This window comes from Electrophorus electricus, chromosome 6, assembly GCF_041902795.1.
Source record: "Electrophorus electricus isolate QZ-2024a chromosome 6, ASM4190279v1, whole genome shotgun sequence".
NCBI classification, from domain to species: domain Eukaryota; kingdom Metazoa; phylum Chordata; class Actinopteri; order Gymnotiformes; family Gymnotidae; genus Electrophorus; species Electrophorus electricus.
This window is the reverse complement of record NC_137502.1, coordinates 22718586-22745727: the sequence shown is the minus strand read 5'-3', so window position 1 is coordinate 22745727 and position 27142 is coordinate 22718586. Positions and strand designations below refer to the sequence as shown.

The 27142-nt window shown below is 46.2% G+C and overlaps 2 protein-coding genes and 3 long non-coding RNA genes across 10 annotated transcripts; 3 read left to right on the top strand and 2 right to left on the bottom strand.

The window, feature by feature from the left end:
* Positions 1-4552: 4552 nt before the first annotated feature.
* Positions 4553-11729, bottom strand: si:ch211-151h10.2 (uncharacterized). Of its 2 annotated transcripts, XM_027023669.3 has the most exons (9): positions 11380-11729; positions 10676-10889; positions 10438-10499; positions 10050-10188; positions 9571-9722; positions 8152-8341; positions 5842-5925; positions 5527-5622; positions 4553-5061 (listed from the first exon to the last, which is right to left on the bottom strand). In XM_027023669.3, exons 1-9 carry the CDS (start codon positions 11727-11729, stop codon positions 4792-4794), a joined length of 1557 nt encoding a protein of 518 aa, XP_026879470.3. In that variant the 3' UTR covers positions 4553-4791. The 2 variants fall into 2 exon arrangements, with proteins under 2 accessions (XP_026879470.3, XP_081572131.1); XM_081716005.1 differs by lacking the exon at positions 5842-5925.
* LOC118241205 (uncharacterized) lies at positions 11450-12009 on the top strand. Its single transcript, XR_014124174.1, has 3 exons — positions 11450-11580; positions 11682-11785; positions 11880-12009. It is a non-coding gene; the product is annotated as an uncharacterized LOC118241205 (long non-coding RNA).
* A 40-nt stretch (positions 12010-12049) lies between these two features.
* Positions 12050-25936, bottom strand: prdm10 (PR domain containing 10). Of its 5 annotated transcripts, none has more exons than XM_081716002.1 (23): positions 25871-25936; positions 24418-24571; positions 23992-24150; positions 23719-23778; positions 23531-23635; positions 22821-23004; positions 22049-22290; positions 20398-20598; positions 19912-19984; positions 19606-19723; positions 19316-19433; positions 18948-19220; positions 18027-18371; positions 17546-17701; positions 16882-17061; positions 16632-16742; positions 16147-16347; positions 15711-15854; positions 15396-15566; positions 14380-14505; positions 13929-14103; positions 13741-13841; positions 12050-13511 (listed from the first exon to the last, which is right to left on the bottom strand). In XM_081716002.1, exons 2-23 carry the CDS (start codon positions 24487-24489, stop codon positions 13320-13322), a joined length of 3507 nt encoding a protein of 1168 aa, XP_081572128.1. In that variant the 5' UTR covers positions 24490-24571; positions 25871-25936; the 3' UTR covers positions 12050-13319. The 5 variants fall into 5 exon arrangements, with proteins under 5 accessions (XP_081572128.1, XP_081572129.1, XP_081572130.1 ...); XM_081716003.1 differs by lacking the exon at positions 25871-25936 and adding an exon at positions 25779-25845; XM_081716004.1 differs by lacking the exon at positions 25871-25936 and adding an exon at positions 25473-25573.
* On the top strand, positions 13816-22952 carry LOC145658568 (uncharacterized). Its single transcript, XR_014124173.1, has 5 exons — positions 13816-13955; positions 14378-14598; positions 19930-20014; positions 20473-20625; positions 22825-22952. It is a non-coding gene; the product is annotated as an uncharacterized LOC145658568 (long non-coding RNA).
* LOC145658569 (uncharacterized) lies at positions 23691-25869 on the top strand. Its single transcript, XR_014124175.1, has 2 exons — positions 23691-23821; positions 25403-25869. It is a non-coding gene; the product is annotated as an uncharacterized LOC145658569 (long non-coding RNA).
* Positions 25937-27142: the final 1206 nt, after the last annotated feature.

Below are 27142 nucleotides of genomic sequence, written 5' to 3'. Positions count from 1 at the left end.
AGAGACAGAGAGACAGAGAGACAGAGACATAGAGACAGAGAGACATAGAGACAGAGAGACATAGAGACAGAGGGACAGAGACAGAGGGACAGACAGAGGGACAGAGACGGAGAGACATAGAGACAGAGGGACAGAGACAGAGAGACATAGAGACAGAGAGACATAGAGACAGAGGGACAGAGACAGAGAGACAGAGAGACAGAGACATAGAGACAGAGGGACAGAGACATAGAGACAGAGGGACAGAGACAGAGGAAGAGAGAGAGAGGAACAGAGACAAAGAGACACAGAGGCTGTGGAACAGAGACAGAGGATCAGGGCCAGAGACAGAGGGACAGAGAGAAGGACCGGACCAGAGGACCAGAGACAGACAGATGGGGGACAGAGACAATGTGATAGCTCCTAATGATTTCACCTTTTATAGACGGGATGATGGTCTGTCTATCCTGACGCAGGAACTGAATGTACTACTGCCTTTCTAATACCTCATCATCAACTTTAGGGACAAAAACAGAACTTCCAAAGATCAAATCAGCAGGAATACAAATGTGTCATTTGATCTGCCTGTTGAAGGAGATATACCCCTTCCTGAGCACGGACTCAGAGCAGTGCACCACCTACAAACAAAGAGGAGAGTACCGAGTACCGAGACCGAGTTAGATTCTGATTGGTACTAGACTAGAATGGGACTGGAATTCGATGTGAAAGGGAACTGCTGTTATGGGACTGGTCTTCACTTCACTGGCTCACTTCTAAAGCTCTGACAGCATGGGGACGATGGATTTGATCTGCTCTCGCCTTAAAAGCAAAATCTGAAGTAATATTTCACAAACAGGAAGCAGGCCCAGTATTGCCTAATGATTAAAGCCACATTTTTTTCCTCATGCACGTGTGCACTCACATACAAACACACACACCAATACCCTAAAACATGCACAGCCGCACAGACACTGATAAAACAAGCAGAGGTTTACTAGCGCACATTCTGTTCTCATTACCTTCCTGTACAGGTAAGTCCGGTACATGCATACATTAAGAGTGGAACCATACATGGCCTTTGGTTATTAAAAGCATTAAATGGAAAAATATTAAAGGAAAAAAAGCACTCAAGGAAAGCTAACAGGCAAACTCATTATGGGCAGATATTTATTTCTAATAATGCTCTTACATAGATATTTCCGTGTGAACGTTCAGGCGTAAACTTCATAAGCTGCTGAGACTTTTTCCTTGCAGCTACGTAACATCGTCGATAATAATGTGGCACCTTAGGTCACCCTGCACACAGACGCGCCGCCATTGTGCTAATCGTCTCCATCTGCTCCTTGCGTTTTAAAGTCTGCACGTTCACACAGCTGCACTCCTCCTGGGTCCCAGGGCCCCTGGCAACAAGCACCAAGGCCTTTGGTCTGTCCAGCAACATCAATGCATTTTATAACTAATCAGGCAAGAAAACAACACTTTTACATGCACGATAAAACCACACATCTGCTCTTAGGAACATTAAACAACTATCATTAACTATTTAGCACAGATTTGGCCATTATTAATGCTATTTTCAAAAAGAATGAAATATTATACACACTAGCATGCACACACACACACACACACGGATCATATGCTGAATTAGGCATATGTGTAGTGCAGAGGTGTGAGGTTTACACAGCAGCTAAATACTGTATGGAACATTCAGAAAACTTCAGATCTACCCTTGAGCCAGACAAGACCTGCATCATAAAAAACTAATTATTTTACTGTCCAGAAACTTTCCTTAGTCGATCTAAGGTAATTGACAGCCACCCAGACAGATTTCAAACACATTTCCCCTATACACCACAGTGTGTTCAGGGCAGGCAATACTCTCTAGTTTCTAAAAGTTTCTAAAATCATAAGTTTGGATTGAGGTCAGTCATAGTAAATATTAGTAATCAAAAGTGCAACACTCAAACATGAAAGGCGACACAGCTCTGCTCCTACATAGGATCAGCTACACACAAACAACCGCAAACCAAGTACACTGCAAGGGCAGGGTAGTGCACTGTGAGGTAGGGCAGTGGTAGCTCAGTGGTTAAGGTACTTAACTAGTAATTGGAAGGTTGCCAGTTCAAGCCCTACCCCACTGCCAGGTTGCCACTGTTAGGCCCTGAGCAGGTCCTCAAGTTGTGCTCAGTCAGAATTGAAAGTCACTTTGGATAAAAGCATCAGCTAAACGCTATAAATGTAAATGAGACGCTGTTTCTCTGAAACAGCAGTGGCCCACAGTGGGGCACCGACACGTTTGTGAATTTCGCCATGCGGGGTGTCTGCTGACGTGTTTGGAGCGTACTCTGACCCTGTGTGGGGCAAGGAACATATGACAGGCTGAGCTCACACATTAGCTATGCCAGACCCAGCCCTTATCAGGGGAATTTGACGCCGTTCCACCCAGTACGTGGAGGAGCTATCTCTGCTGTTGGCCGTACCCAACTGCACGCCAGCACAGTACACATCCAACAAACTAGAAACTATACTGGCAATACTTAAGGGTGAGATGTCTATTGAAAAAAAAAAATGTATGTAGTGGTATGCTAGGTAATATGCTGAAGTTACTCTGCATACATTTTTTGAATCTCACTTCACCTCACTCTTGCTGTGTGTGTGTGTGTGTGTGTGTGTGTGTGTGTGTGTGTGTGTGTCTGGTATTGTAACAGGTCCTATCCCCGAGTTCCTTTTCCTAAGCACACATTCCGTTCCTCCCAGAAGCCCCCTGGGCATGGGCCACAGTCCACTCTTTTCAATTAGAGTTCTGCCTCATCACACATACACACACACACACACACACACACACACACACACACACACACAATCTAGACCAACAGGTGCAAGGGGTACAAACACGATTAATTAGGCACTAGGCCAACCAAGCCACTGAAATGTACACGCATGCACAAACACAAGCAAAAAAAACACACACAGTTGGGATATTTGTTGTTAGTTAAACTGTGGTTTAGGGGTGGTTAGAAGGAGCTGGAGGCTACACTGTGTGAGCTTTCATCCATCTCGCTCTCCAAACCGGTAAAACAAACGCATATCTCTGGAGACGTCTGCTGGACAGATTTGTGCGCATCTCAGCATCAAATATTCTCTTGATCTCATCTTCCACTCCGGATCCAACTCCATAAAAGCTCTGGAAGAGCTTATCCACGCTATAAACGTTTCATGCGCTGGAATGTCATTGGTGAGTAAACCTTAAGCAATGAGCCTGAGCAGAGATGGAGACGCCTGACCCAGCACCCCCCTCAGACTCCTGGGGATCAGGTGAGATCAAAACCTCCCAAAGCATGCATGTATTCAACTTGGCAGCACGGACCACCATTTACCTTTGAAGAAACGCTCCGCGTATGCAGCGCTGCCTCTGAGCTGTATAGCACAGCCTGCCGCTAAGTGATTGCACATGATCTGTGTGTGTCGGAGGAGGTGAAGGTAATTGAATTTGGATCAAAGAGGTTTGCTGCTCTACACAGGGTCCAGAGGGCAGTGCAGTTTTTAGTAAGAACAGATACACTCCCATACTGGCCCTCTCTGCCCCAATGCTCCTCTCGTCTTCTCTTCACATCACTTTCTCTGTCCTTACCACTCCTCCCTTCCTGTTGTACAGTGTAAAGGACACTGTTCGGTTTCTGTCATCAACAAGACAGTCAGTGCCTGTAGCAGTACAACCATATAATAGCTTTCATAATGAACAGATCCAAGCTTTTTGTTTTCTTTTTATATCTCATCTAATGATGTTTATAGAACTATAAGGGAAAGGAAACTGGAAAGAATGGTCTCAGATAGAGAATGAAAATTCAGTGGATTAAGTTAACACTACACTGGAAATTCACTGGATTAAATTAACACTACACTGGAAATTCAGTGGATTGAATTAACACTACACTGGAAATTCACTGGATTAAGTTAACACTACACTGGAAATTCACTGGATTAAATTAACACTACACTGGAAATTCAGTGGATTGAATTAACACTACACTGGAAATTCACTGGATTAAGTTAACACTACACTGGAAATTCACTGGATTAAATTAACACTACACTGGAAATTCAGTGGATTGAATTAACACTACACTGGAAATTCACTGGATTAAATTAACACTAGACTGGAAATTCACTGGATTAAATTAACACTGCGTTGCAGGTAAGAGGCAGCTTCTTCTGAAACGCCACCACACACATATAGAAGCAGGTGTGGGGGAAAGAATTTTCATAGGCTTGCATTAGCAGTAGCAATGAGAGTAAATATGACTGAATAGACATGAATGTATAGAACTGATTACAAAAATGACTTGGAGAAGGGGGAATGTCTGGTTTGCAGCTACAGTAGAGTTACCACACAGAAATCCCTGTTTAGACAGAAATTACTATAGAAATAACTGTGTGGAAATGAGTGTGTAAAAATGAGAGTCAACTGTATAAAAATGACTGCATGGAAATGTGTTTGAGCTCCATCTGAAATATGAACGGATGGAAAACACACACAGTCCGCAAAAGAAAAGAAAAGAATCACTCACAAAAGTTGTTAAAGTTTGCCCTCTAGTGGTGTTTTTAATAGTGCAACAATGATACAGAATATAAATACACAACTATAAATAGTCAAAAAAAAAAAAATTTTAAATAAAAAGTTACATCTTGTTTTGCTAAATTTTGCTAAAATCTTTTAGCACAACACACTGAACTCCACACTCAGCCCACACATGCGCATTCTGTCTCCATTCAGAACATCTTCACAGTCAGGCCGAGGTCATAGTTCAAAGTTCACCTCCGACGTCTGAACCCACACAGGCAGTCCATAGCTGAGACTGCAGAGCGGGCTCTGGGCAACGGTTCCGGATCCGTGAAAGGGCCGGGTCCGGCGGCCCTATACGTGGGCGCGGAGCAGAGAGCAGTGGGAGGGGCCACGTTCAGATGCCTTGCATCCGTGGACATGTCTCGCTCCTGTGCTGATGCTTGCAGACCTCTCAGGTGCAAAACAAAGGTCTGCATCTGCTGCTCCAGGCATGTGAAATCCTTGTAGACCTTTTCAAACTGTCAGTGGAAGCAAACTGTTAGCTGCAAAGTCTAACTATACTCCAGAGAACAGGCCCTTGCTTTCCTTCACTCTCATTCTCTGTTTGTAATCTGTAATCTGTATTAACTTTCACAGATTATTATATTCATTTTATAAGTCAGTGGTTCAGTGGTTAATGTACTTGAAAAGTAATCAGAATGTTGCCAGTTCAAGTTCCATCACTGCCAAGTTGCCACTGTTGGGTCCCTGAGCAAGACCCTTAATCCTCAATTGCTCAAATTGTATACAATCATAATTGTAAGTCACTTTAGACAAAAACATCAGCTAAATGATGTAAATGTAAGTCATTATATTCATAAATCACATATCATAAGTAACGAACAGTGTAACTCGATTTAAGCTCCTTGTGGATATATGAATTAAAGGGCCAGTCTATGATACATCATCTGAAAGCCAGATGCTGAGCTACAGCAGAACTACACCTGTTCAGTGTTGCACTGCAGGAAGTCTTTGATCCATACAGGGCCCAGTGTGAGACCCACAGACCCAGCCAGACGCTCCTGCTCCTCCTTCAGCTCCTGGGCGACAAAGAGCAGAGAGCACAGTTCAGTCAGGATTAAATAGACAGTGTGCAACAGCAGTTCTGTATTTTTGCAATCTGTGTGGGATAGTTTTGCAATTGTTGGGTAAACACCAACCAATATTATGTGTAAGTGTGAGTGAGAGAGAGAGAGAGAGAGAGAAAGCATGTGTGTATATATGTATGTGTATATGGGTAGTTACGGTGCTTTTTTCACCTGTAACAGGTTTGTGATGGTGTTCAAGTGGGACTCGGACTCATGAACCCTACTCCTGAAAACACCTAGTTGTGTGTAAAGGCTCTGAAACATGAAGAAAGGGTTAGTCACCCAACCAGCTGGCTTACCAATGAAGAAGTGCCCCTCTGAACAAGAGAAGTTAAACCAAAGGCCCCCTGGCAGGCAAAAATCGGTGGTTGGTGGTTAGTCACCCTCCCCAGCGACAAAAGAATTTCTCCAGATGTACATGCAGTTGACAGTTATGACCTGCACAGACAATGACAACAGCGAAATCCTCCGTAGCTGTACATGCAGTTGACAGATTGGGACATGACTCAGGGGCCTTCACATCTATCAGGATAGGATGAAGTGTGGAAGACAGTTCAACCAGTAATCTTGCACTAGGAGGTCAGACCAGAGGGAGCTATAAAAAAAATAAATCATCGTGGAATGTGCCATCTCTCATCTTTTTCGTGGCCACCTTTGAAATAGTCCTCAGTGGAGCCAAGCAAGGGGTCAGAGGTATCATGCTTCCCTTGAGAAGGTATATGGGTCATGTCACAAAAGAGATTCCTTAAGTGACTGGAAGAGCTGATAAGTTGGGCATGAATAAAGAAAAATCCCACAAAGTCCCGAAGCCTGTTGTTCAGGAAAGGAAGGAATACAGAATGGCAGCACTGTATTTGTTGCTGTGTACAATTACAAGCTGAACAGCTCATTCGAAGTCTCAGGAGGCACTACTCTGCTGGCCCCTCCAACAAGCAGATCATGAGATAGGCAAGACAACAGCTGTCAGATGGCTTGGCAAGAATCAACCAGATCCAGTTGCCTAGGAAGTACAAGGTGTGGCACCATCACTTCACGCAGTAATATCGGGTAATCAAGCCTTTGAAGGTTTCAATTCCCAAAGTTCCTGCTTCAATGGTCAGCAGGACAGCATTGCCAACACTTCCATCAAGAAGCGGTTGGGTCTGTCCTATAGAACCTGGCTTCTCTAACAAAAACCTGCGGCAGGTTCCACCAAAGCCAAATCAACCTGAGACAGAAGCAGAAGACACGTCTTGTTCTAGTGCCGAGGAACTCCACAACCACACGCTTCTGGAAAGAGCTAAAGTTCCTGTAGGCTGTAAGTGGAGGACACAGGTCGAAGTGGAGCAAGTCATCAGCAGGCTGCAGCAAAGAGGACTAAGGAAGCGTTCAGATGGGCCACACAGGGTTTAGCTGGGGAGGGTCTGTACAGTTCTGGTCCAGAGCCACAAGATAGACATGAAAGGCCACATGGTTGTAGAGGAAGCGACCGGGTCAGAGCAAGAGCACTACTTGGTCAAAGAATGTCGCAGGGCCGCCATAGAGCTTGAACATTGTGGAAGGCTATATTAAGCAGAGATATCAGCTGGACAGATATTTGGAAAACACCACAAGCCAGGCTGAGCTTCCTGATAAGGGCGACCTACGGACATATTAACATGACCTCAGAACCTCTGCCAGTGGAAAAGTCAGTGCAAGAGTCTGCAGTAAGTCAGTGCAAGTCTCCAGAATATCCTATCAGTTTCCAAGCCAGCTCTGACATGGGCCCTTTAGATGGTGACACAACCAGATCATGCAAAGCTGACTGAATATATGAGGGTAGCAAACAGCAACTCAGACAACATCAAGGACATGTATACATGTTTTGTCAAGGCGGGAACCCACAAGGAACAGTGCTGTAGAAGGACAACATACTCCTCAGGGAGACGTACGTATAGCAGGCAGCAGAGTGCCGGGATGCCAGCTGGAACATAACCATTCACCAGGTGGAAGTTGGATGCCGGGGTTTCTCCAGCCCTGTAGCCATTGGACTGGTCCACAACGCAGGAATGACTGAGTCCAAACTACAGAAGAGCACCAAAGAAGTGGAGGAGACAGAATCTACAGAGGAAAGATGGAGCGTGGGCGTTTACACCCCATTAGGGACAGCTGCAGGGAATGGCAGGAAGATCAATCAAGCCCCTCCAGAAAAGTACTGGGTTAAGGGGTGAAAATCAGTGAACGGTGGATTAGGGAACATCAGGGAGAAATGGATCAGGGAACATCAGGGCGACAACCCAACAAGCACTGACAGTGTGCCAGGTAGAAATGCCGAAGCAGGAACCAACTATGTTGTTCGGCTATTTGAAGAACACTGTTGTATCTACGTTGACAAGGCAGGCAAAGTTATCATAAAATGTCAACTTTTTTACTTATTTTTTAGAATATACATTTAGTCCACAACAAGTCACATACAAATTAAGACTGATCAATAGATCAATACTCATGTATTTCTGATCCCACCTGTGTGCACGTGAGCACCGTGCGAGGGTCGCCAGGGTCGCTAGGGTCGCCAGCTGCTTGGGGCTGCAGGGTCACTTTGGAGTGGAGAGTCTCCAGCTGCTCCCAGTGTTCTTGCAGCCCCTGTTGGATATCAGCCACACACGCACAGTACTTAGCCTGTACCTGCAGGAAAGAGCTCAAAGCCCTCACCCTGAGAGAGAGAGAGAGAGAGAGAGAGAGAGAGACACGACAGAAAGATGTAGAAAGACAGAAAGGGAGGAGGATCAGAGAGAGAAGAAGAGAGAGTGGGAGGGAGGGAGGAGGGAGAGAGAGGGAGAGAGAGAGCGAGAGAGAGAGAGAGAGAGAGAGAGAGAGAGAGAGAGACGACAGAAAGATGTAGAAAGACAGAAAGGGAGGAGGATCAGAAAGAAGAAGAGAGAGTGGGAGGGAGGAGGGAGAGAGAGGGAGAGAGAGAGAGAGAGAGAGGGAGAGAGAGAGACACACGACAGAAAGATGTAGAAAGACAGAAAGGGAGGAGGATCAGAGAGAAGAAGAGAGAGTGGGAGGGAGGGAGGAGGGAGAGAGAGGGAGAGAGAGAGAGAGAGAGGGGGAGAGAGAGAGAGAGAGAGACACACGACAGAAAGATGTAGAAAGACAGAAAGGGAGGAGGATCAGAGAGAGAAGAAGAGAGAGTGGGAGGGAGGGAGGAGGGAGAGAGAGAGAGAGAGAGAGAGAGAGAGAGAGAGAGAGAGAGAGAGAGAAAGCCAAAAAGATAAAAAGACAGGCAAACAATAGTTATTGAGGAAATGTGCAAAAACAACAGTAAATGACAGTAAATGGGGCAGTATGGAGCGGGGCAACATGAAGAGGGATACATAGTGGGACACTATTGCATTATTCAGCACTAGTTGTTAACAGACTGATCAATTGGCTGATTAAATGCCCTTTTTTAAGCTAATCTGTATTGGCAAATTTGTTTTGGCATCAGCCTTTTTTTTTTTTTTTTTTAAATTTTTGATTACCTACAGACATTGTTATACTTATTTTTTATTTCATTGTTACTTTTACTTAAAATAAGTGCACAGCAGGCAGTGCGGATCTACTTAAGCAAACAGAGACAATGCAGACAAGAACTATTAAATAAATATTCATTTAAATTGAACAATTTTTTGTCTCATTCATTATTATGAAATTGTTGAAAGCTGCAAAAAACAAACCAAAAAACATGATATCGGCATTAAGTGGCCATCGGCCTCCCTACTCTCTAAATATTGGAAAATCCATATCCGTTGGCCTCTATACAGCAGTAAACTGTAGATGCTCATACAGTGACACTGAAGAGCCATGACGGAGGAAGCCGTGCTGGGGACACCTGCTGACACTGGCACCAGGCCTCCACACGCTAACAACTGTAACACACGTAGGAGGGGTTATCTTCACCTGTCCTGCAAGTAAGTGCAGATGTGTCTGGCTCTGGCAACCAGTAAGGACTCTTCTTCACTCATTCTGGCCTCCTCCTCTTGCTCCTTTTCACTGACCTTCAGTGGTGGCCAGTCAGGAAGGCCCCCTTCGCTGACTGCCTGGGACACTGCCTGAAGAAAAATCAAGACCATGTGGAGAGCAGTACCTACTTCCCCTCAGGGTGCACCTGGTGTAAGAGCTGTTCTACAGTTGGATCCTGCAGGCAGGTGACTAGATTGTCCCTGCCAGAGGATGCAGGGGTTTTCCATCCTGCACAGTCACACTGAGGGTTGACATCACAACTTAATGGCTTTCACTGTATAACTGCACTCCAGAAATGCCATAACTGAGAAGAAGGAAAAAAAACACTTAGATAGAGGAAGAACATCACACGCCCTGAGGCTGCTGGGAAATATGAGCTCCAGGCAGGAAATTCCACAACCAAGGATCCCACTTACTTCCAGCCTGACAAGGAGGCCACGTAGCTGGGAAAGACTGGGCTCTGACAGGGGTTCCTGGAGCACGGAGACCACCAGGCCGTCCAGCAGAGCACTGGCCACAGCTACGAGTCGACCTGCCTTGTGCTCACTGATGAGACTGGAGTCAAAGGAGGATATGATAATGAGAGAGACACACAGAGAGAGTGAGAGACAGATAAATAGAGATAGCGATAACGCTAGTTAAAAGTTAAAAGTTGACACTCTATCGCTGGATTGGTCTAAACGAGGACGCTTCACACTCTATTTTCATTTCAGCAGTGTTTCATAGGAGTGGCTCAGGTAAACTGTCTGAGACAGGAATCTTGGCTGTGCTGCTGAGCTGTATGCTGGGTCTGTTTTTGCTCACCACTCCTGCTGGGATTGGCCTGTCTTTCTCATGCTCTCTTCTACGTTCTGGGAGACCATCTCCTGTAAAAACAGAGCACATGAGGCTATTGTTAAAAGTTTGTTAATTCAAATTGATATTTTTAATGACAGTCTTTTCTTAGAAGATACTCCACCAGTGCAGCAAGCGCATATAAATTCAGTCAGCGTGAGGACCCTGAAGGGGCAGGGAGCATGCTGGAGCACGGATGAACACACACCCGCTGCGGTCTCGCCGCGTGCCGCAGAAGCAGGCAAGCGAGAGCGGCGACCAGACCGAGGCCTGTCCACAGCACGCCAGCCAGGCACAGCCTCCACGTGGCCTCCATCAGGCCCACCGACGGGTGGAGGGGCGCTTCCAGCTGGACCACCGACCACGCTGCGGCTAACGGGGCCAGGCAGCGAAGCCATCCAGGCCAACATCTCCAGTGCAGTCTGCAGAGGGGGCATTGATGTTAAGCGCATAGGGTTACAGAGCAAGGATGAATACTGTCTGCATCAGTTACGGGTTTCTAGACGCTTACTAGAACTGCAGAATTCTGGTAACACTTGAATTCAGACAAAACATATTTCATTTTAATTTATTTCCAGAATACTGAGACCTCCTATGTGGGGAGGTCTGGCATGTGTTATGTTACAGTACCTGTAACCAGTCTAAATGCAGTGTGTGTATGTGTGTATATACACGCATACACCATCACACGCATGTACCAGTATAAGAGGAAACAATAGATAAACTATTTCCCATAAAGAAGGTGAAAGTAGAAGTGAAAATGAACAACAAAAGGTTCACAGAAGTTCAAGTTCAGGTTCACGAACACACACCCCCCCCCCCCCCCCCCCATAACCCACACATCCATCATCAGCTTCTCAAACGCCCTGGCGACACACAGGCCCACTCTGCGTCATCACACACGGTACTTACATTTTCCAGCTGGATCCCTGCTCCGCCTCTCCCTCCCCCTCCCCGCCCTTCCGTCCTTGGCTCTCCACCTCTCCGCTCCGCGTAAAGTCCGCGACACCCCCGTTGGCCAGCTGAGGCATCAGTGCTACGCTCCAGCACTGACATACACACTCGCCACTCTCTCTCTCTGTCCCTCTCCAGGACTGCGCTCTGGATATCAAGGTGAAAGACTTGTTTGGCCTGTAACTCCAGCTGGCAGGGTTGATGCAGCCTGTTTTGGTATTTGGTGTATTTATTTCCCCTTTCTTTCGTCTCTGAATCAGCCTGGGAGAGCACGCATAGAATGTGGCTGGCTTGGGCTGACAGGTCATTTAGTAAACAGGTTGAGGAAGGTTTGACAGATGATATGGATAAATAATTCATACGAGTAAGTACTTTGATATTCACCATCATTTGTAGTGCCACATCACACATAAGTGCTGGAATCTCCTGCTGACATAGTTACGTTTTCTTATCACTAGATTGTCAAGCGTCTCTGACTGCATGGCCACGGACAGCCAGAAGCCAGGGCAGATTAAGCTGTGCTCCTAAACAGTTCGTATCAGTACATTTCCAGAAACTGGATTGCGATTCCCACTTCCATCACAACCTTCACCAAGAACCAGAAACTCAGAAAAACCCACACAGCCGGTGTAGAAAAAGAAGCAGTTTATTTTCTGCAAAACACTACTGACATCAGAACACTCACCTGGAGAGAGACACGCACACTCGCCCACCCACCCACACATCCACACATCTTACACTTTACACATACTGTAAACGCAGCCATTGACGATAATATTCACAATAATACAGCTACTCTTTTTTTTACATTGTACAAGCCACCCACTGCCTAAGAAATGACTATTTTTATTTAATTTTCCCTTCTAATGTCGTGAGATTCATGTCCCTGTATGAGAAGTGAGCATACCCGATAAATTCCAAATATCCACAAGAATGGACAGTAAAAGAGGTCCAAGACCCAATATGGTCGCCAGGACATCCAATAAACAAGGCGTTATAAACATGTCAACAAGGGAGGAGTGGAGTCATGATAAATAATGAGACAAAAGTTTTTTAAAGGAAGAGATAATCGCAGTATTTCGTTTTTCTTCTAAAAGATATTTCAGAAGCTGCATTTTACAGTCCAGCTTGGGCCAGATCAGTCAAAGACACAAGTGACACCACCTCCCTGATGCTGTGGGAGGGGTGCATGATCAAAACAGATTTCTTTTTCACCTTTTGTGTAAGAAATGGTAGAAATCTCAGGCCACATAGTAGTAATCTGGGTAATTTTTGGGGGGTTTTTAAAGTCACCTTCCATGTCAAAATTAAGTCAAATAATATTTAGAACCCACATCAATCAACCCCACATCAACCCCATTTTATTTTCAAAAAATACATTCTTGTTTTTAAAATGAAAAAATTAATTCCACATGAATTTCTCAAAAGGAATCTCATCTATAAATAAGACATATGTGTAAAAAAAACAAAAAAAACAAACAAAAAAAAAAAAAACCTGAAAAAACACCTGAAAACATAGGTTTAATATTTTTATCATCAAGAGTTCAAATGAAGAAGGGGGAATGAAATGAAAGTTAAAATGCTGTGGGTTGATGAGGCTGTAACAGAAGCCCCGGGAGCAGCAGGTGGGACCCCAAACCAGCCTACACTGCTAGACTCTTCATTAGCAACTATCCAGTGTTTCTTATTATAATTAAATAAGGTTATTTTCATCCTTTTCACTTCATTAAACTGCAATAAAATAAAATAGAAATCATAACTCTCTTTGTCCTGTTAAAGTTGTTCTCCAGTTCAACCGATTGGTAGCAACACATCCTCCCGCCTTCAGAATAAAGTCTATCCTAGTGTGTGTGTGTGTGTGTGTGTGTGTGTGTGTGTGTGTGTATAGGGACCCAGCCTCAGGGTTTGGTAATGTGCACCTCGCTGTTGCCAGCTCCGTTGGTCGTCGTGGTGATGATGTACTGCGTGGTAGCCTGCTGATTGGTGGATGGCTGCTCCAATGGGTCAGAGTTTACCTGGGCAGTAGTGGGTGGGGCACTGACCTGTTTACCATCCAGCTCAGCCTGCCCTTCAGATATCACATAGTGAGTCTGTACCACAAACAAACAAACAATATAAACAACAGTCACAAAAAAGTGGTTCTCTACAATCCAAACAACCTAATGAATATCATCATTAAAAATGAGGTGTTTTCATGTTGTGACAGCAGAGGGCAGAAAGGGAGGGCTGAAGGTGTGGCTGGTTGGAGTGTCTTTGTCTCAGTGGTAGAGAATGAGGAAGTACAGATCAGGCTGGCACTCGTCCAAGCTCCTCCCTCACCGTTTTGACCTGGCCACTGTTGACGGCAGCAGCGACGGGCGTTCCTGTCTCCGCCAGGACATACTGAGCATGGGGCAGGGTCATCATCTGGATTTCAGAGGCTGAGAGAGAGAGAGACATGAAATTTGCAGGATTTCAAGTTGGATGGGCAGAATACCCGTTGTAACAGGGATACTTTATATACTCACGGTAACCCCGGTAGTTCCAGTTGCCAGGCAAGTATGCATGCTGCACTGTCCCTTGTGCTTGATTGGTGGATGACTGTAGGGTTTGGCTCTGGGCCAGAGTAACAGGGGTCAGCTGGGCAGGGCTTAATTCCTGTGACGTTTGTTGAGAGGAGGGGCTTAGAGGCTGCCCCGTTACCTATGTGAAGCAGGGGGGTTAAACTGGCTTAATAGCAATATGTCTGGACACATTAAATCACTACTAAAATCAATTATTTGTCATTTTTGAACATGACCGAAACGCTAAATCTTTTCAACCCGCAACAGCCAAAACCCAGTTCTTAAGTTCCCCCACAATATAACTTAAATCACACACAGACTCATATGTGTGAGTCTGGAAAAAAACACTACTGTTTATGCAGGTGTGTGTGGGTGTGGGTGTCTAAAAATAAGACCTGTGTTGGTGTATGCAGACCTGAGCAGTGGGCGTGGCCTCAGACACCTGGATGTGCTGCACCTGGATGGAGTGCTGGGTGAAGCTGTGTGCATCCTGGAGCTGGGTCATGTCCACTGTCGAGTGCTGGGACTGAGGGGACGACGCCTGGAGGTGGGGAGACCGAGAGACAAGGAAAGAAAAATGAAAGAAAAATAAACACAGAAAACAGGAACAGAAAGAACTTAAAAAACAAAACAGGCAAGCATGTTCACTTCTGTCCAGGTTTGTAAATTGGCGGCATGTCCACCCAGAGTGTTCGGGTGTGTAAGGTGTTCTAGGTGGCGTGTCCACCCAGAGTATTCGGGTGTGTAAGGTGTTCTAGGTGGCGTGTCCACCCAGAGTGTTCGGGTGTGTAAGGTGTTCTAGGTGGCGTGTCCACCCAGAGTGTTCAGGTGTGTAAGGTGTTCTAGGTGGCGTGTCCACCCAGAGTATTCGGGTGTGCAAGGTGTTCTAGGTGGCGTGTCCACCCAGAGTGTTCGGGTGTGTAATGTGTTCTAGGTGGCGTGTCCACCCAGAGTGTTCGGGTGTGTAAGGTGTTCTAGGTGGCGTGTCCACCCAGAGTGTTCGGGTGTGTAAGGTGTTCTAGGTGGCGTGTCCACCCAGAGTGTTCAGGTGTGTAAGGTGTTCTAGGTGGCGTGTCCACCCAGAGTGTTCGGGTGTGTAAGGTGTTCTAGGTGGCGTGTCCACCCAGAGTATTCGGGTGTGTAAGGTGTTCTAGGTGGCGTGTCCACCCAGAGTGTTCGGGTGTGTAAGGTGTTCTAGGTGGCGTGTCCACCCAGAGTGTTCGGGTGTGTAAGGTGTTCTAGGTGGCGTGTCCACCCAGAGTGTTCGGGTGTGTAAGGTGTTCTAGGTGGCGTGTCCACCCAGAGTGTTCGGGTGTGTAAGGTGTTCTAGGTGGCGTGTCCACCCAGAGTGTTCAGGTGTGTAAGGTGTTCTAGGTGGCGTGTCCACCCAGAACGTGCGAGTCACGAGTGTGCAAGTGGCTGGACTCCTACCGGTGCCACCTGCACCACCTGCAGCTGGATGTGCTGTGTCTGGGCCAGGCCTCCACCCGCCTGGGTCACGGGGATGTACTGTATCCTCTGGAAGTCTCCCTGCACCGACCTGTAGTCGGAGGTCAGGGTCTGAGACAGCTCCGTCATTGCCTGGGTCAGCAGGTCTGTCGTCTGTGGAGTAAGAGGGGACGGGCGGGGTTATGACGGTGCACAGCCCCTTCACAAGTTGGATATCTGTCCTAGAACTCCCACGAGAACCAGAACGCAGAGCGTGTGCGTGTACACGCGCACGGGCGCGGTCGCTCTCTTCCTCACCACCACAGTCTCTGCCGTAGTGCCATCGGTCGTGATGACAGCCGGCGCATTGCTGATGACGGTCGTCGCCAGGGGCGGCTGGATGCTGCTGGCCAGCTGGGCAAATTCCGGATGCTTCTTACGAATGTGCTGCACCATCTTGGTCTGTGGACACAATACAGGGAAAGTTCACCACATCAGGCCTCTCTCACTGGAGCGCGTCTGCTCTTCAGTACTGTATAGCAGTAGGAGGAGCCAGGCCAGAGGCCCCTCCTCTCTCAAGGTGGAGGATTAGTTAACTATTCATGACTCAGCACCAAGCCTTGACACTTGAGTCAGTGTGTTAAAGGAGGAACCACTTAACAGGAGAGTGGCAAATTTCTACAGGGCTGCAGGGACTGACTTAAGTCCAGCAAGTCTCACACACACACCCACCCACACCCACCCACACCCCTACCTTGCTGCTATACTGCTTGGCACAGTGGGGACAGCAGACAGGGGCCGTTGCAATGGTGCCTGTGAGCTGGGTGTGGGTGCTTAGCATGGGGTCAGGCTCTCCAGGACCAGCTGGACGGAGCTTGCGGATGCTGGGTGGTAACTCCGCCCCTGGGTGGTTCTTCAGGATGTGAGCTTTCCTCTTGCTCGCACTCTTATACACCTGCACAACGTATCGATCACGCTAAATTACATCGTAACCACCACAAACAACACATCACTGCACATATACATAATATATCAAATAACATATCAGATATTAAATTTAAGAACCCTTTATTGATCATATCTAAGGAGACGTCTTATGCTGAGACATCATGTATAAGAACTAAAATAACATTAGAAGTGTGTGTTAGATTAGAAGTGTGTGTTCCAGTCAAACTATGAAGATGTGTATCAACAGGTCAATAAAGACACACACACACACACACACACACACACACTTACCTTATCACAGTACTGACAGAAGTAATCTCTGTTGGGCTTAATTATAGGCAGGGTGAGCTCTGGAACCTCCTCTATACGCATCTCAGGGTGCCGCTTAGATAGGTGATTTACCTGCAAAACACAGACACGCAAACACAAACACACACACATGTGCGTGTGAGTCCCAGATAAAGAGATGAAGTCAGTGCTACTTGGGCAAGGTGTGTTGTGAGGGTGTGCGTGGGCGTGGACAGACGGATCGCCGCCTCACCAGCATGCCCCGTCTCCTGAATCCCATCATGCACAGGCGGCACTTGAACATGAAGCTCTCCAGGTCGGTGGTGGGCTCCTTCAGCTTCAGGGCCTTGGCGCGGTGGGTGCGCTCCGCCTTCTTTGCCTCGCGCTCCGGGTTGTGCATTCGCTGCATGTGCTCACGCAGTTTGTCTTTCCGCTGCAATACGCCGAGAGCAGGACACACAGATGGACGTGGTACAAGTCAGGGCCAAACCTAACGGGGCCCAGCGCCCGGCCGAGGAGCCACGCCCACTACACACGCAGCTGCGGCCAGTTCTGACCCGGCATCACCGTTAACGTAACGCGCTCCAAAACTGGGTTACGTGCCATTGCATTGCTAGGAAGGTGAGAATGTGTGTTTGTGTTCACGATGGCTCATTGCACCAGGCATTTCTTCTCACTAGCCTCCAACAGCCACAGCCTTCTTCGGAGCCAACGCGTACGTTTCTGGGCATTTTGGCTCACTCCAATTCAGTCTTTAAGACACTTTAGAAACTTACTAAACAGTTATAACACCACTGAACACAGCACGTTACTGAGTCAGAACGTTCGTATGCAGTTTACGATGTAGCTACACCTGCAGTCTAACAGAATGAAGGGAGGTGCTCAGGGCTGTGGTCACGCACAGCAGGGTCTCTCACCTTGAACTGCTTGCCACAGGTGGAGCAGAGGAAGTCCTTGCGGTCTGAGTGGCGGAGCATGTGGAGGCGCAGTTTGTCCGGTCGGCAGAACGCTTTGTCGCACTCTGTACACTGGAAAATCTTCTCAGAGTGGAAGCTCCGTACATGCTTCTTAACCTGCACATCACAACAGCAACAACAAAAGTAAACAAATAGAAGCAGAAGAAGAAGAAGAACAACAACAACAACAACAACGGTTACCCAGTGAGCCCTAACTTAGGGGGTAATTCAATCCAGGGTTAAGTCTTAGGCTATGTCTAGAACGTTTAAGCCTAAAAGTGTTTCTGAACCCAGTCCTCAAGACTCACCACCTGGTGCATGCAGCGCCGTATTCAGTGTTCTAGAACAGGAACCGTGGCCCGTCTGGTGTGGCCGAGAACTGGGTAGAGAAACACTGGCTGTATGGGACCTGAATGAAAACCTAGCAGCTATGGAAGGAAACCTGTATAAAGTCGGTGAAGGTCTTCTTGCAGGAGGGGCAGGAGAAGCAGCCGTTGACGAGATGGATGCCCACGTGCTCCTTTAGCAGGTCGAGTCTGTCGTAGGACTCTGTGCAGAAGAGGCAGGAGTAGGTGCGCTGGTCAGTATGCAGCTGCAGGTGGTCCTCCAGGGCGGCGCTGCTGAGAAAGCCCTTGTTGCACTGGTGGCAGACGTGGCGGCAGGTGTCGCGGCCGTGGTAACGCAGGTGCTGCTCCAGCTTGTCCTTCTCACGGAACGCCTTCCCACACTGGGAGCATCGGAACGGCCGGAAGGACTTGCGAATGAACAGGTGCTGCAGAGCGGCATTCTGGGAGAGAGAGGTGAGGCCAAGAGAGGAGTTTATATGTGAGAGAACAAACATACGCACACACGCACGCGAGAGGTGAAGGGTGAGATGGAAGTTAGACAGACGCTCCAAGTTGCAGTCAGATAAGAACTAAGATGTAAACACTACAATGATACTGACACAATGCACTGGAGTTTGCATTTGCACGCTCAGTAATGAATCATACATAGTCATGCCTGGTCGTCTAATGACATTCCTGCACAAAGACTCCATTTACAGAAGCAGATGCAGAACACAGAGACCAGAGTTTACAGATGTAACACAGATGTAATGACAACGCAGGAGTCGCACTGTAAGCCTGTGGCTGTCATAAAACTCCTCTGTGGACTACATTACACCTACCTGTAAGTCCACCTTAACATGTAGCACACAGTGAAAGAGAGAGAAAGAAAAAGAGAGAGAGAGAGAGAGAGAGAGACAGACAGACACACACACACACACACACACACACACATTGTCAATCAACTCCACCACTAAATGTGCTACATTTGAGAGATGAGTGGGGAGCCAGTTTAAGGAGGAAAGTGTCGTTCTCACCCGAATCCTCCGGGCACGCCTCATGTCCTGGACGGTCAGGTGGGGGTCAGCAACATCCGCTGCCGACGTGTCCTCCTTATCCGGCAGCGGTGTTACGCTCATGGCCGCGGGCGTGGCGTTCGTCCCGTCCTCGTCCAGGAGGTTCCGGACCTGGGCCTGCTGGGTCTCCGGGACCCCCTCGGACACGGTAGCCCCGGCCTCGGCCGCCAGCTCACCCACCTTCAGCCCGTTCAGAGCGCCGCCCGAAGGCTCCTCTGAGAATGCTAGCAGGTCCTGTGGCAGGAATCACAGAGGAACACTGTCACACAAGGCGGAACTGTAATACAAACTCGGGACCTCACAGCAGCTGTTTCTTGTTCAGATCTTACCGGAGTTTTATCAGCACTCTCGGCAGGGGCTTCCAGACGGATAAATTTGGGTCGTCGCCCCGGTCGCCTTCCAGCACCAAACCGCTTCCTGCCTCGCCCCCGGCCACGCCCCCTCGGCCTACAGGGAAAGGGATGGCAAATCCTGAGTTGCGATCGAGGATGTTGATTACAGAACAATTGGACATCCTTTAGTGCTGTATGAGTGCACGTGTGGGGCGGCCGCGTGTGCGTGTACTGCAAGCATGCGTGTGTGTATGTGTGTTATGTGTGGATACACTGCAGGTAGGAACCTTTGCACGAGGTCAAGCTTGTCATCGTGCATGTTGAGGTGTTGCTGGAGCTGCTCTGAACTCATGAAACGACGACTGCATTCATAACATGGCCAGTTTTTCTCCTGCTCCCGCAGGGCTGACACAGACACACACAACAAAAGAGAACTTAACAGGCAAATCACATAAGAGCTAAGAACAATGATTTACTAATTGTAGTACTGCACTACAAGTGTAATTTTTGTAGCTTTTGTAAATGTACCTGTAAATGTAAAGGGAGAGACAAGAGCAGCAAAAAATAAATAAATCACAAATAAATGAAGATACCTTTCCTCTCCTCCTCAGTGATGTCATGAATCTTCTTGTTGACAAATTCAGCATATGATGCAGCATACCAGACCTGCAGGAGAACACGCACAAACACAGGATTGTGGGTATTATGTGCTCTTTTAAATCACCCTCACAAGCCCAGTGTTTGCAATGCTGGAAAGTCCTGCACACATAGATTGTAGCTAGATCCAGATAAGAACTGATAAGTGACTCTGCACATGTGCATGTATACCAGTTAAATGTGTGCTGGTGTCAAACTGCTGGTAGCATGCCCACTGCAATAGTACTGCATTATAATTCTGAACCATTTACAACTGCAGTAGCACATATGTAGAAATGTGAGTAAAATACCTGAATAAAGTTAGAGGACATTAGAGAAGGGTTATGAGTAAGAATTTCAAGTCCTGATGCATTACCAAAATTCAGATCATTTTGGCACAGCGTGATAGAGGCTAACCTACATTAGTAGCAGCCAGTGCGCACCTTGAGCTCCTGTTTGGGTTGAATGTTCTTGATGGTGGTGTAGAAGATGTCCGAGCCATACTGATACGCCACCAGGTTCTGCTCCAGGTGGTTCTCGGCAGGACGGACAAACATCATCCAGTTGCAGCGATCCTCGTCCGCCAGGTCCACCCAGAGGTCTTCCACCGTCTCGTCGGCTTGCTCGGGCGCTACCATACACAGCTGCAGAACGCAAGCAACGCCAGTCGGGTTAGACATCGACATTTAAGCAAGCCACAATTCCAAACCCAGCCCCAAGACTCTTTCATAGTAACCCTGCTCAAAAATAATAAAAAATAATAATAACAATAATAAGTTTTTTTTTTTAATTGCACATATACTTCACAATGCAAGAGTGACATGCACTTAAACATTCACTTCCATGCAAAATTCGTGTTTACCGTAAGTTACAACCACAGAGTCATATCCACTATATGGACAAAAGTATTGAGACATACACCTCTTAATCATTGAGTCTGGGTGTTTCATTCATTCCCATGCAGACATTCAAAATGGGTCATTTTAATGAGCTCACTGTATTCGAGTGTGGTACTGTAATGGGAAGCCACGGATGCAACATGTCAGTTCATCAATGTTCTTCCCTGCTAGATATTCCGCAAGCTACTGTGAGTGGTATTACTGAAAAGTGTTACAGAGTGGAGTCACTGAGCGCTTGAGGTGCATAGTGTGGAAATGTCACCAAGGCTCTGCTCACTCAATAACTGCAGAGCTCCAAACCTCCTCTGGCATCAACATCAGCGCAAAAACTGCACAGGGAGCTTCATGGTGTGGGTTTCCATGTTCAAGGAGCAGCATGCAAACCTTCCATCACCGAGCACAATGCCAAGTGTCGGATGGAGTGGTTTAAAGTACACCGCCACCAGACTCTGGAGCAGTGGAACCAAGACCTGTGGCGTGACGAATCACGCTTCTCTATCTGGCGGTCTGAGTCAGAAGTCTGGGTTTGGTGAATGCCAGGAGAACGCTACCTGCCTGACTGCATTGTGCCAGCTGTAATGTTTGGTAGAGGGATTGTTTTTCGAGGATTGGCATCAGCCCCTTAGTTCCAGAGAAGGGAAATCTTAACGCTTCAGCATACCAAGACATTTTGGACAGTTTTATACTTCCAACTTTGTAGGAACAGTGTAGGGAAGGCTCTTCTCTGGTCCAGTATGACTGTGCCCCAGCGCAGAAAGCAAGGTCCTTAAAGGCATGGTTGGGGGAGTCTGGTGCGGAAGACCTTGAACCCTGACCTCAAGGCCATCGAACACCTTCGGAATGAATTAGAACGGAGTTTGCGAGTCAAGCTCTCTCATCTAACATCAGTATCTGACCTCACAAATGCCCTTCTGGATGAAAATTCCCACAGACATTCACTCCAAAATGTTGGAGAAAGCCTTCCCAGAAGGTTGTAAACGTATGGCTACAAAAGGGGGACCAACTCCATATGAATACCTATGGATTTAGAATAAAATGAATCTTGTAGGTATAATGTGCAGGTGTCCCAATACTTTTGACCGTATAGCGCACATTGACGAGCACAGGCCGGGAAAAAAATGGCATCTTTCCCTAATCATCTCACTGCATTGTGCAACAGCAGGACTCAAAGTGTGCTGGGTGAGGACGTTCGTACTTTAAGCTGGAAATGCATGTCCTGCAGCTCACTCTGCGGAACCAGCGGACCCTCGACGGGTCCAAACTGAGTGCGCTTGGGAATGCGCCTCTTGGAGAAAACTCCTCCCAGGAAGTGGTCAATGTAGAGGATAAGGGGCAGACTGGCTCGAGCTCTGGACATCACAGGCCTGTTCACGATTGGGTGGAGGGGGCCGTGTTTCACACACACACCGGGGTTGGCACTGTTACACTCCTCACACCCTGGGAAAAGTAGAACACAGAGTTACAGAACTCAATATCCAGGATAAAGTACAACCTTTAAATCTGTCAGCACAGTTACTAAGAATAAAATCTTAAAAGGACAACTACATAGCTCAGAGGGTGTTAAAGAGGCAAATCATACAATCATGATTACAGAATGAAACTAGCTTTTAGGTTTGTTCAGTGATGCAACACAGTGGTTAGGAACTACACTGAAAAAGTTGACAAGAGCTTTTAGTTTTCTGACAATGCTTCAGAAATGCAATGCATAGAAACTGAGATGGGCCAACCTGCTCACCCACAGTGATATTCCCAGTGTTTCCCAAATTTCCCTGATTTTGTTTGTCTTCATATGTAGCGAAATTTCTGGCCTTTGCCATACATAGTGACATTCATAATTTTCCCTTATATAGTGATATTTCTGATTTTCCCACATGTAGTGATATTCCCAATTTTCTCCATATGTAGTTATATTCCTGATTGTAGTTCTACTCTTATTTTTCCCCATATTCCTGATCTTTTCCACTCACACAGATGCTGAGGGGTGAAGGGCTGAGCTGGCCTGGGTTCCCAATCGTCCAAATCAGAGTCATCTCTGTCATCCTCCTCTTCATCATCCTCTTCATCCTCAGAGTCCACAGTGGAGTCTGTGGCCCCTAAGGGACTGGTCGAAGGGTCGGTAATGGCAGGGAGATCAGCACTGGCCAACTCACCCTACGGGTTAAAAAGAAAGTTGACACAGAACGAATAAAACTAAACAAAAGACTAAACCTCTCATCTGAATGCTCATTTGTACTTGTGACTGATGCTGGTATTGCTGATAAAAAGAATCCCTGCACAATGTCATGTACACACTGTTGGGTTTTCTACATACTATGCATTATTACATGCCATTTAGCATGTGTTTAGTACAGGATGTTTAGTGCATGATTGGTGTGTACTGTGTATGATGCGTGTAGTACATCTTGTTTAGTATGTGTACAGTTAAAAGTTTTTTTTAATTGTAGTTGTTCAGGGTGTACTGTGTAGTACGTATTGTGCATTTTGTTTAGTGTATAATGTTTGGTATTGTTTAGAATGTGGTTAGTACACATGTGCTGCATAGTGTTTGCCATATGTGCTAATGCTGGTAGTACGTGTTTACTGTACTCTGTGTGTAGCATACTGTATAGTATGTTTAATAAGTGTTTCATTCGTATTTGATATGGGTTGTTTAGTGTGTACTCCTGCCTTCTCTCACCTGTGGCACAGGCTCCAGTATGGCCTGAGGAGCATCTGCTACATTACTCAGCACATGCAAATTGGCCGCATTCATGTTCTGACCACTGGGCAGCAGCACGGTGACCTGAAGCAAAGAGACAGCGAACGAACAGTGACAGGGATTTCACAAGCCACGGGATAAACGGCACCTGCTGAGTCAGCATGTACCTGCTGCGTGGTTCCATCCTGCTGGATGTAGGCTACCTGGGGCTGGTCTGTAAACACCGCCTGAAAGGACAGACGAAACTCAGCTCAGAAGGTACAAACAAAGGTACCTCAACACGCTCAAACAGAAACACAGTCGCAGGTCTCAATCACGGTCACATGCTATACTGGCACAACGAGGCCGTGTGAGGGGAGAAAAAAAAACATGGAGAATATTTAAATGCTGAAATCAGATTCAAATGTGAAATAGTCTGTGTCTACGGGGTACTACGTCACCTGTGTTCCGTCAGCAGGGTGGATGTACACCAGCGTGTGCTCGGCTGACTCTACTGAGGTGTAGGGGCTTCCGTCTGCAGTGTAGATCACCTGCTGCCCTCGGTCTGCCTGATCTCCACTGTACACAATCTGGGCCACGGTGCCACCCTCAAAATGCACCTGCAGGAGATATTGGAGACTCAGCAAAACCTGCCACTTAATTAAGCACTGAAAAACTTCTTTAAAATATGGAATGTGATGCAAATGAGAAACATAAGGGTAGGTGACGTTATTAGCAGTAAGAGCAGCAGTTTTTTTTTATTTTACACCATGCAATAAAATCTCAAGACACTTTGCAGACTAAGAGTAAATCTGTGCCCATAGGATCACGGTACAAAGGAAGGGTTTTCCAGCTTTTGTGGGGTGTGAGTGTGCGTAGTGATGTACCTGAGCTGGATTGGTTCCTTCACTGCTGGGGGCCTGAGTCCACACAGAAGAGCTTTCCTGTTTCGCCTCCATGGCAAAATTAGCAGGACACCCCAAATCACCTCCCACACCTAGTCACTCCTCACCAACCATCCGAGAGTATGAAGGTAGTGCACTAGAAAACGATTAGAGTCCAGCAATAAAGAGACGATTCAAAGCATAGAACGTGTGGTATTATCATTTTTATTGTGTTGATTGAACCGAGCCAAATAACTGTAATCGTTTAAAAGACAGCAATTGGCTAAACTAAAAAGTTCTTATTAGCTAGTAAAATATCATTCGTATATACGATCAGCTAGTAACTTTAGACATTACATGAAGGAAAATTAGCCATCTAGAGAAGTTGAAGCTAGTTTAAGGCCTGAATCAATCAGATTAAAGAAAAGAGTGAGATCATCAGATTTGGTTAACTAGCAAGCTACATATTTTTGACGTTACCCAAAACGCAGGTAACCGCCACTGGCGTTAGTCATTAGTTATTCTGACACATGTAGATCATGTTTTTGAATGTATAGCCCGTAAGTATGAGCACATAGCTTTGTTGCTAGCTTGCTAAATCCCATTCATTTCCAGACAGAACACGTTAGCAAACCAGCAAATGGGAAAGAATCTACGGGGCATAGACACTTTAAAACAAGCACAACTTAACGTATACGGCTTATTCGGGTCATGTTGCTTGTGCCACTACTGCCTGGAGGCTGGTTTCACCATAATAAACCAACGTGTTAGCTATCGCCAGGAACGGGCAGTCTAATAACTCTCCGGGGGTAGAAGAGAAACGCGGGTGAAACTGACCCGGCGTCGGCAGAGGAAAAAGGGACGCAAATGCATATAAGCACGGCCTTGTTAAAACTGTGAAACAATACAACAAAATGTTAAATGCTGTAAAACGATTTACTGGTTACACTAATGTTTCTACTCATTCCCCCCTGCTTTGACCCCTTAGGTTCGGAGTTCCAACCGGACCATACCACAAAAATCACAGCGGCAAAAACACGGGCATTATTGAAGAAAACCTCGGAGAGGTAGCCATGAACATCACTGGGACAGGGAATCTTCCAGGATTCTTTCGCCAAGGAGCTTTACTAAAGATTTTGCCAAACCAAACAGATCTTTAAAGGATTTAAAATATTGGAAATAGACCCTTCGGTCCCTACTTATAGTTGAGCCCAGCCCTGTGTCTGCTGTTCAACAAGGAAGGAAGGTCTCCATTTTGGGTGGGACTAAACAACAACAAGCTCGTTGAAGAGACGCGAAAAAAGATGTATATTGTAGTTTAAAGATAATAGACAACCGGTCACCAAATCTATAACACTACTTACAGAAATGTAATCTTGAAATTCTGCTTAACGATTAGGGATCGATTTCGCAAGAGTTTGGATTATTTTAATAAAAACGGTGATGTTGGTCTTACCTCAGAATGGTAGCTGCAGAGATGGCCGCATGCATATATTAACATATTCTGCCTAGCAACAGACGGCAACCGGAACAATTATTTTATAATTGTTATTTTTGGCTGCTATTTAAGAGATAATTACTTATTTTTTATTAACTTGGGTATTGCTGTATATTATACCGCTTCTATTCTATGCACTTTGTATTTGGAACATTATAGTATTGTGAGCGGTGTTACTTTAGGGTCCAAGCGAAATGTTTTCAGGGCCAATTGGAACGTTCCGCCATTTCTTTTGGCCAATGGGGGAAAAAGACGTTTATCCAGTAGAGGCCCCAGGGCTCGCTGCGTGTCCTGTCCTTATCCCTGTTTATCAGTACCAATACTATTGCAGCTGTCTTTTATTAAATTATTTGCTTGATAGATGGCTCAGCAGTTTCCCTCTATGCCTTTATCCATGCTCCTATTTCCATTTTAGAAATCTTGGGCATATATTGCGCACGTTCCAAAATGTGATTTTTTTTGTCTGGTGCAGTTTATCATTAGGTACATATATCGTGTCACCATATTTTTAAGCTTTACAGTTCTTTGCAAGAAAATTGCTAGAATTTTAGGGATTTTCAAAATGGCATGTTGTAGGTTTCCAAAACATCTGTGTGGAGTTTTTTTTGTTGTTTAAAGTTTTTGCCATGTATGTATCAAGCATACGAAATTTAATTTTGAATAATCGGCAGCTCTTTGATGCATATATAATCACCAAACCGGCCATGGATAACTCCATGGCAGTCTCACTGTCAACCGAGCAAACCGTCCTGCTCTTAGCCTGCTACTGGGTCCTGTGACACAAGAATAAGTGATTATTCTGGGTCATTTCCCAGTGCGGAATATTTCACTGGTACAAAGGCTTACCTCAAAAACGCTTTCATTTGCAATAGACACATATTGCACATCTGTGCTGATTAAATCTTACTGTTAAACGTCAAATGGGTCCAATTATTATTTCACGTTTCATTATCATCTTGGAATTAGCACACACACACACACGCATAAAAGCAGGAGTATATTACACATATATTGTGAATGTATTCTACCTATTGAACTCAAAGCAATAAAGTTGACCTCGTTTATATCTTAAGTATGAAAAATGTTTTTCAAAAATCATTTAGGCAAGATTCTTTACACAGACAAAAGCCCCAGACAGGGTTGGCAACCCAAATTTTAAGAAGAGCCAACCAAGTGGTTTGTCGTATTTCAACCAAAATCAAACCACGTTAGGAGCCACATATGTCTATT

What these genes read in the sequence shown, in the direction of transcription:
- si:ch211-151h10.2 (XM_027023669.3), bottom strand. Translation starts at nt 11,729, where the DNA reads ATGACCTGTCAGCCCAAGCCAGCCACATTCTATGCGTGCTCTCCCAGG. An exon ending in GGCCAATCCCAGCAGGAGTG is followed by an intron (nt 10,189 to 10,437) that starts GTGAGCAAAAAC and finishes CTTTGACTCCAG; the next exon opens with TCTCATCAGTGAGCACAAGG. An exon ending in GCCTCCTTGTCAGGCTGGAA is followed by an intron (nt 9,723 to 10,049) that starts GTAAGTGGGATC and finishes ATTTTTCTTCAG; the next exon opens with GCAGTGTCCCAGGCAGTCAG.
- prdm10 (XM_081716002.1), bottom strand. Translation starts at nt 24,489, where the DNA reads ATGGAGGCGAAACAGGAAAGCTCTTCTGTGTGGACTCAGGCCCCCAGC. An exon ending in AAGGAACCAATCCAGCTCAG is followed by an intron (nt 24,151 to 24,417) that starts GTACATCACTAC and finishes TATCTCCTGCAG; the next exon opens with GTGCATTTTGAGGGTGGCAC. An exon ending in CTGGAACTACCGGGGTTACC is followed by an intron (nt 13,842 to 13,928) that starts GTGAGTATATAA and finishes TCTCTCTCTCAG; the next exon opens with CCTCTGAAATCCAGATGATG.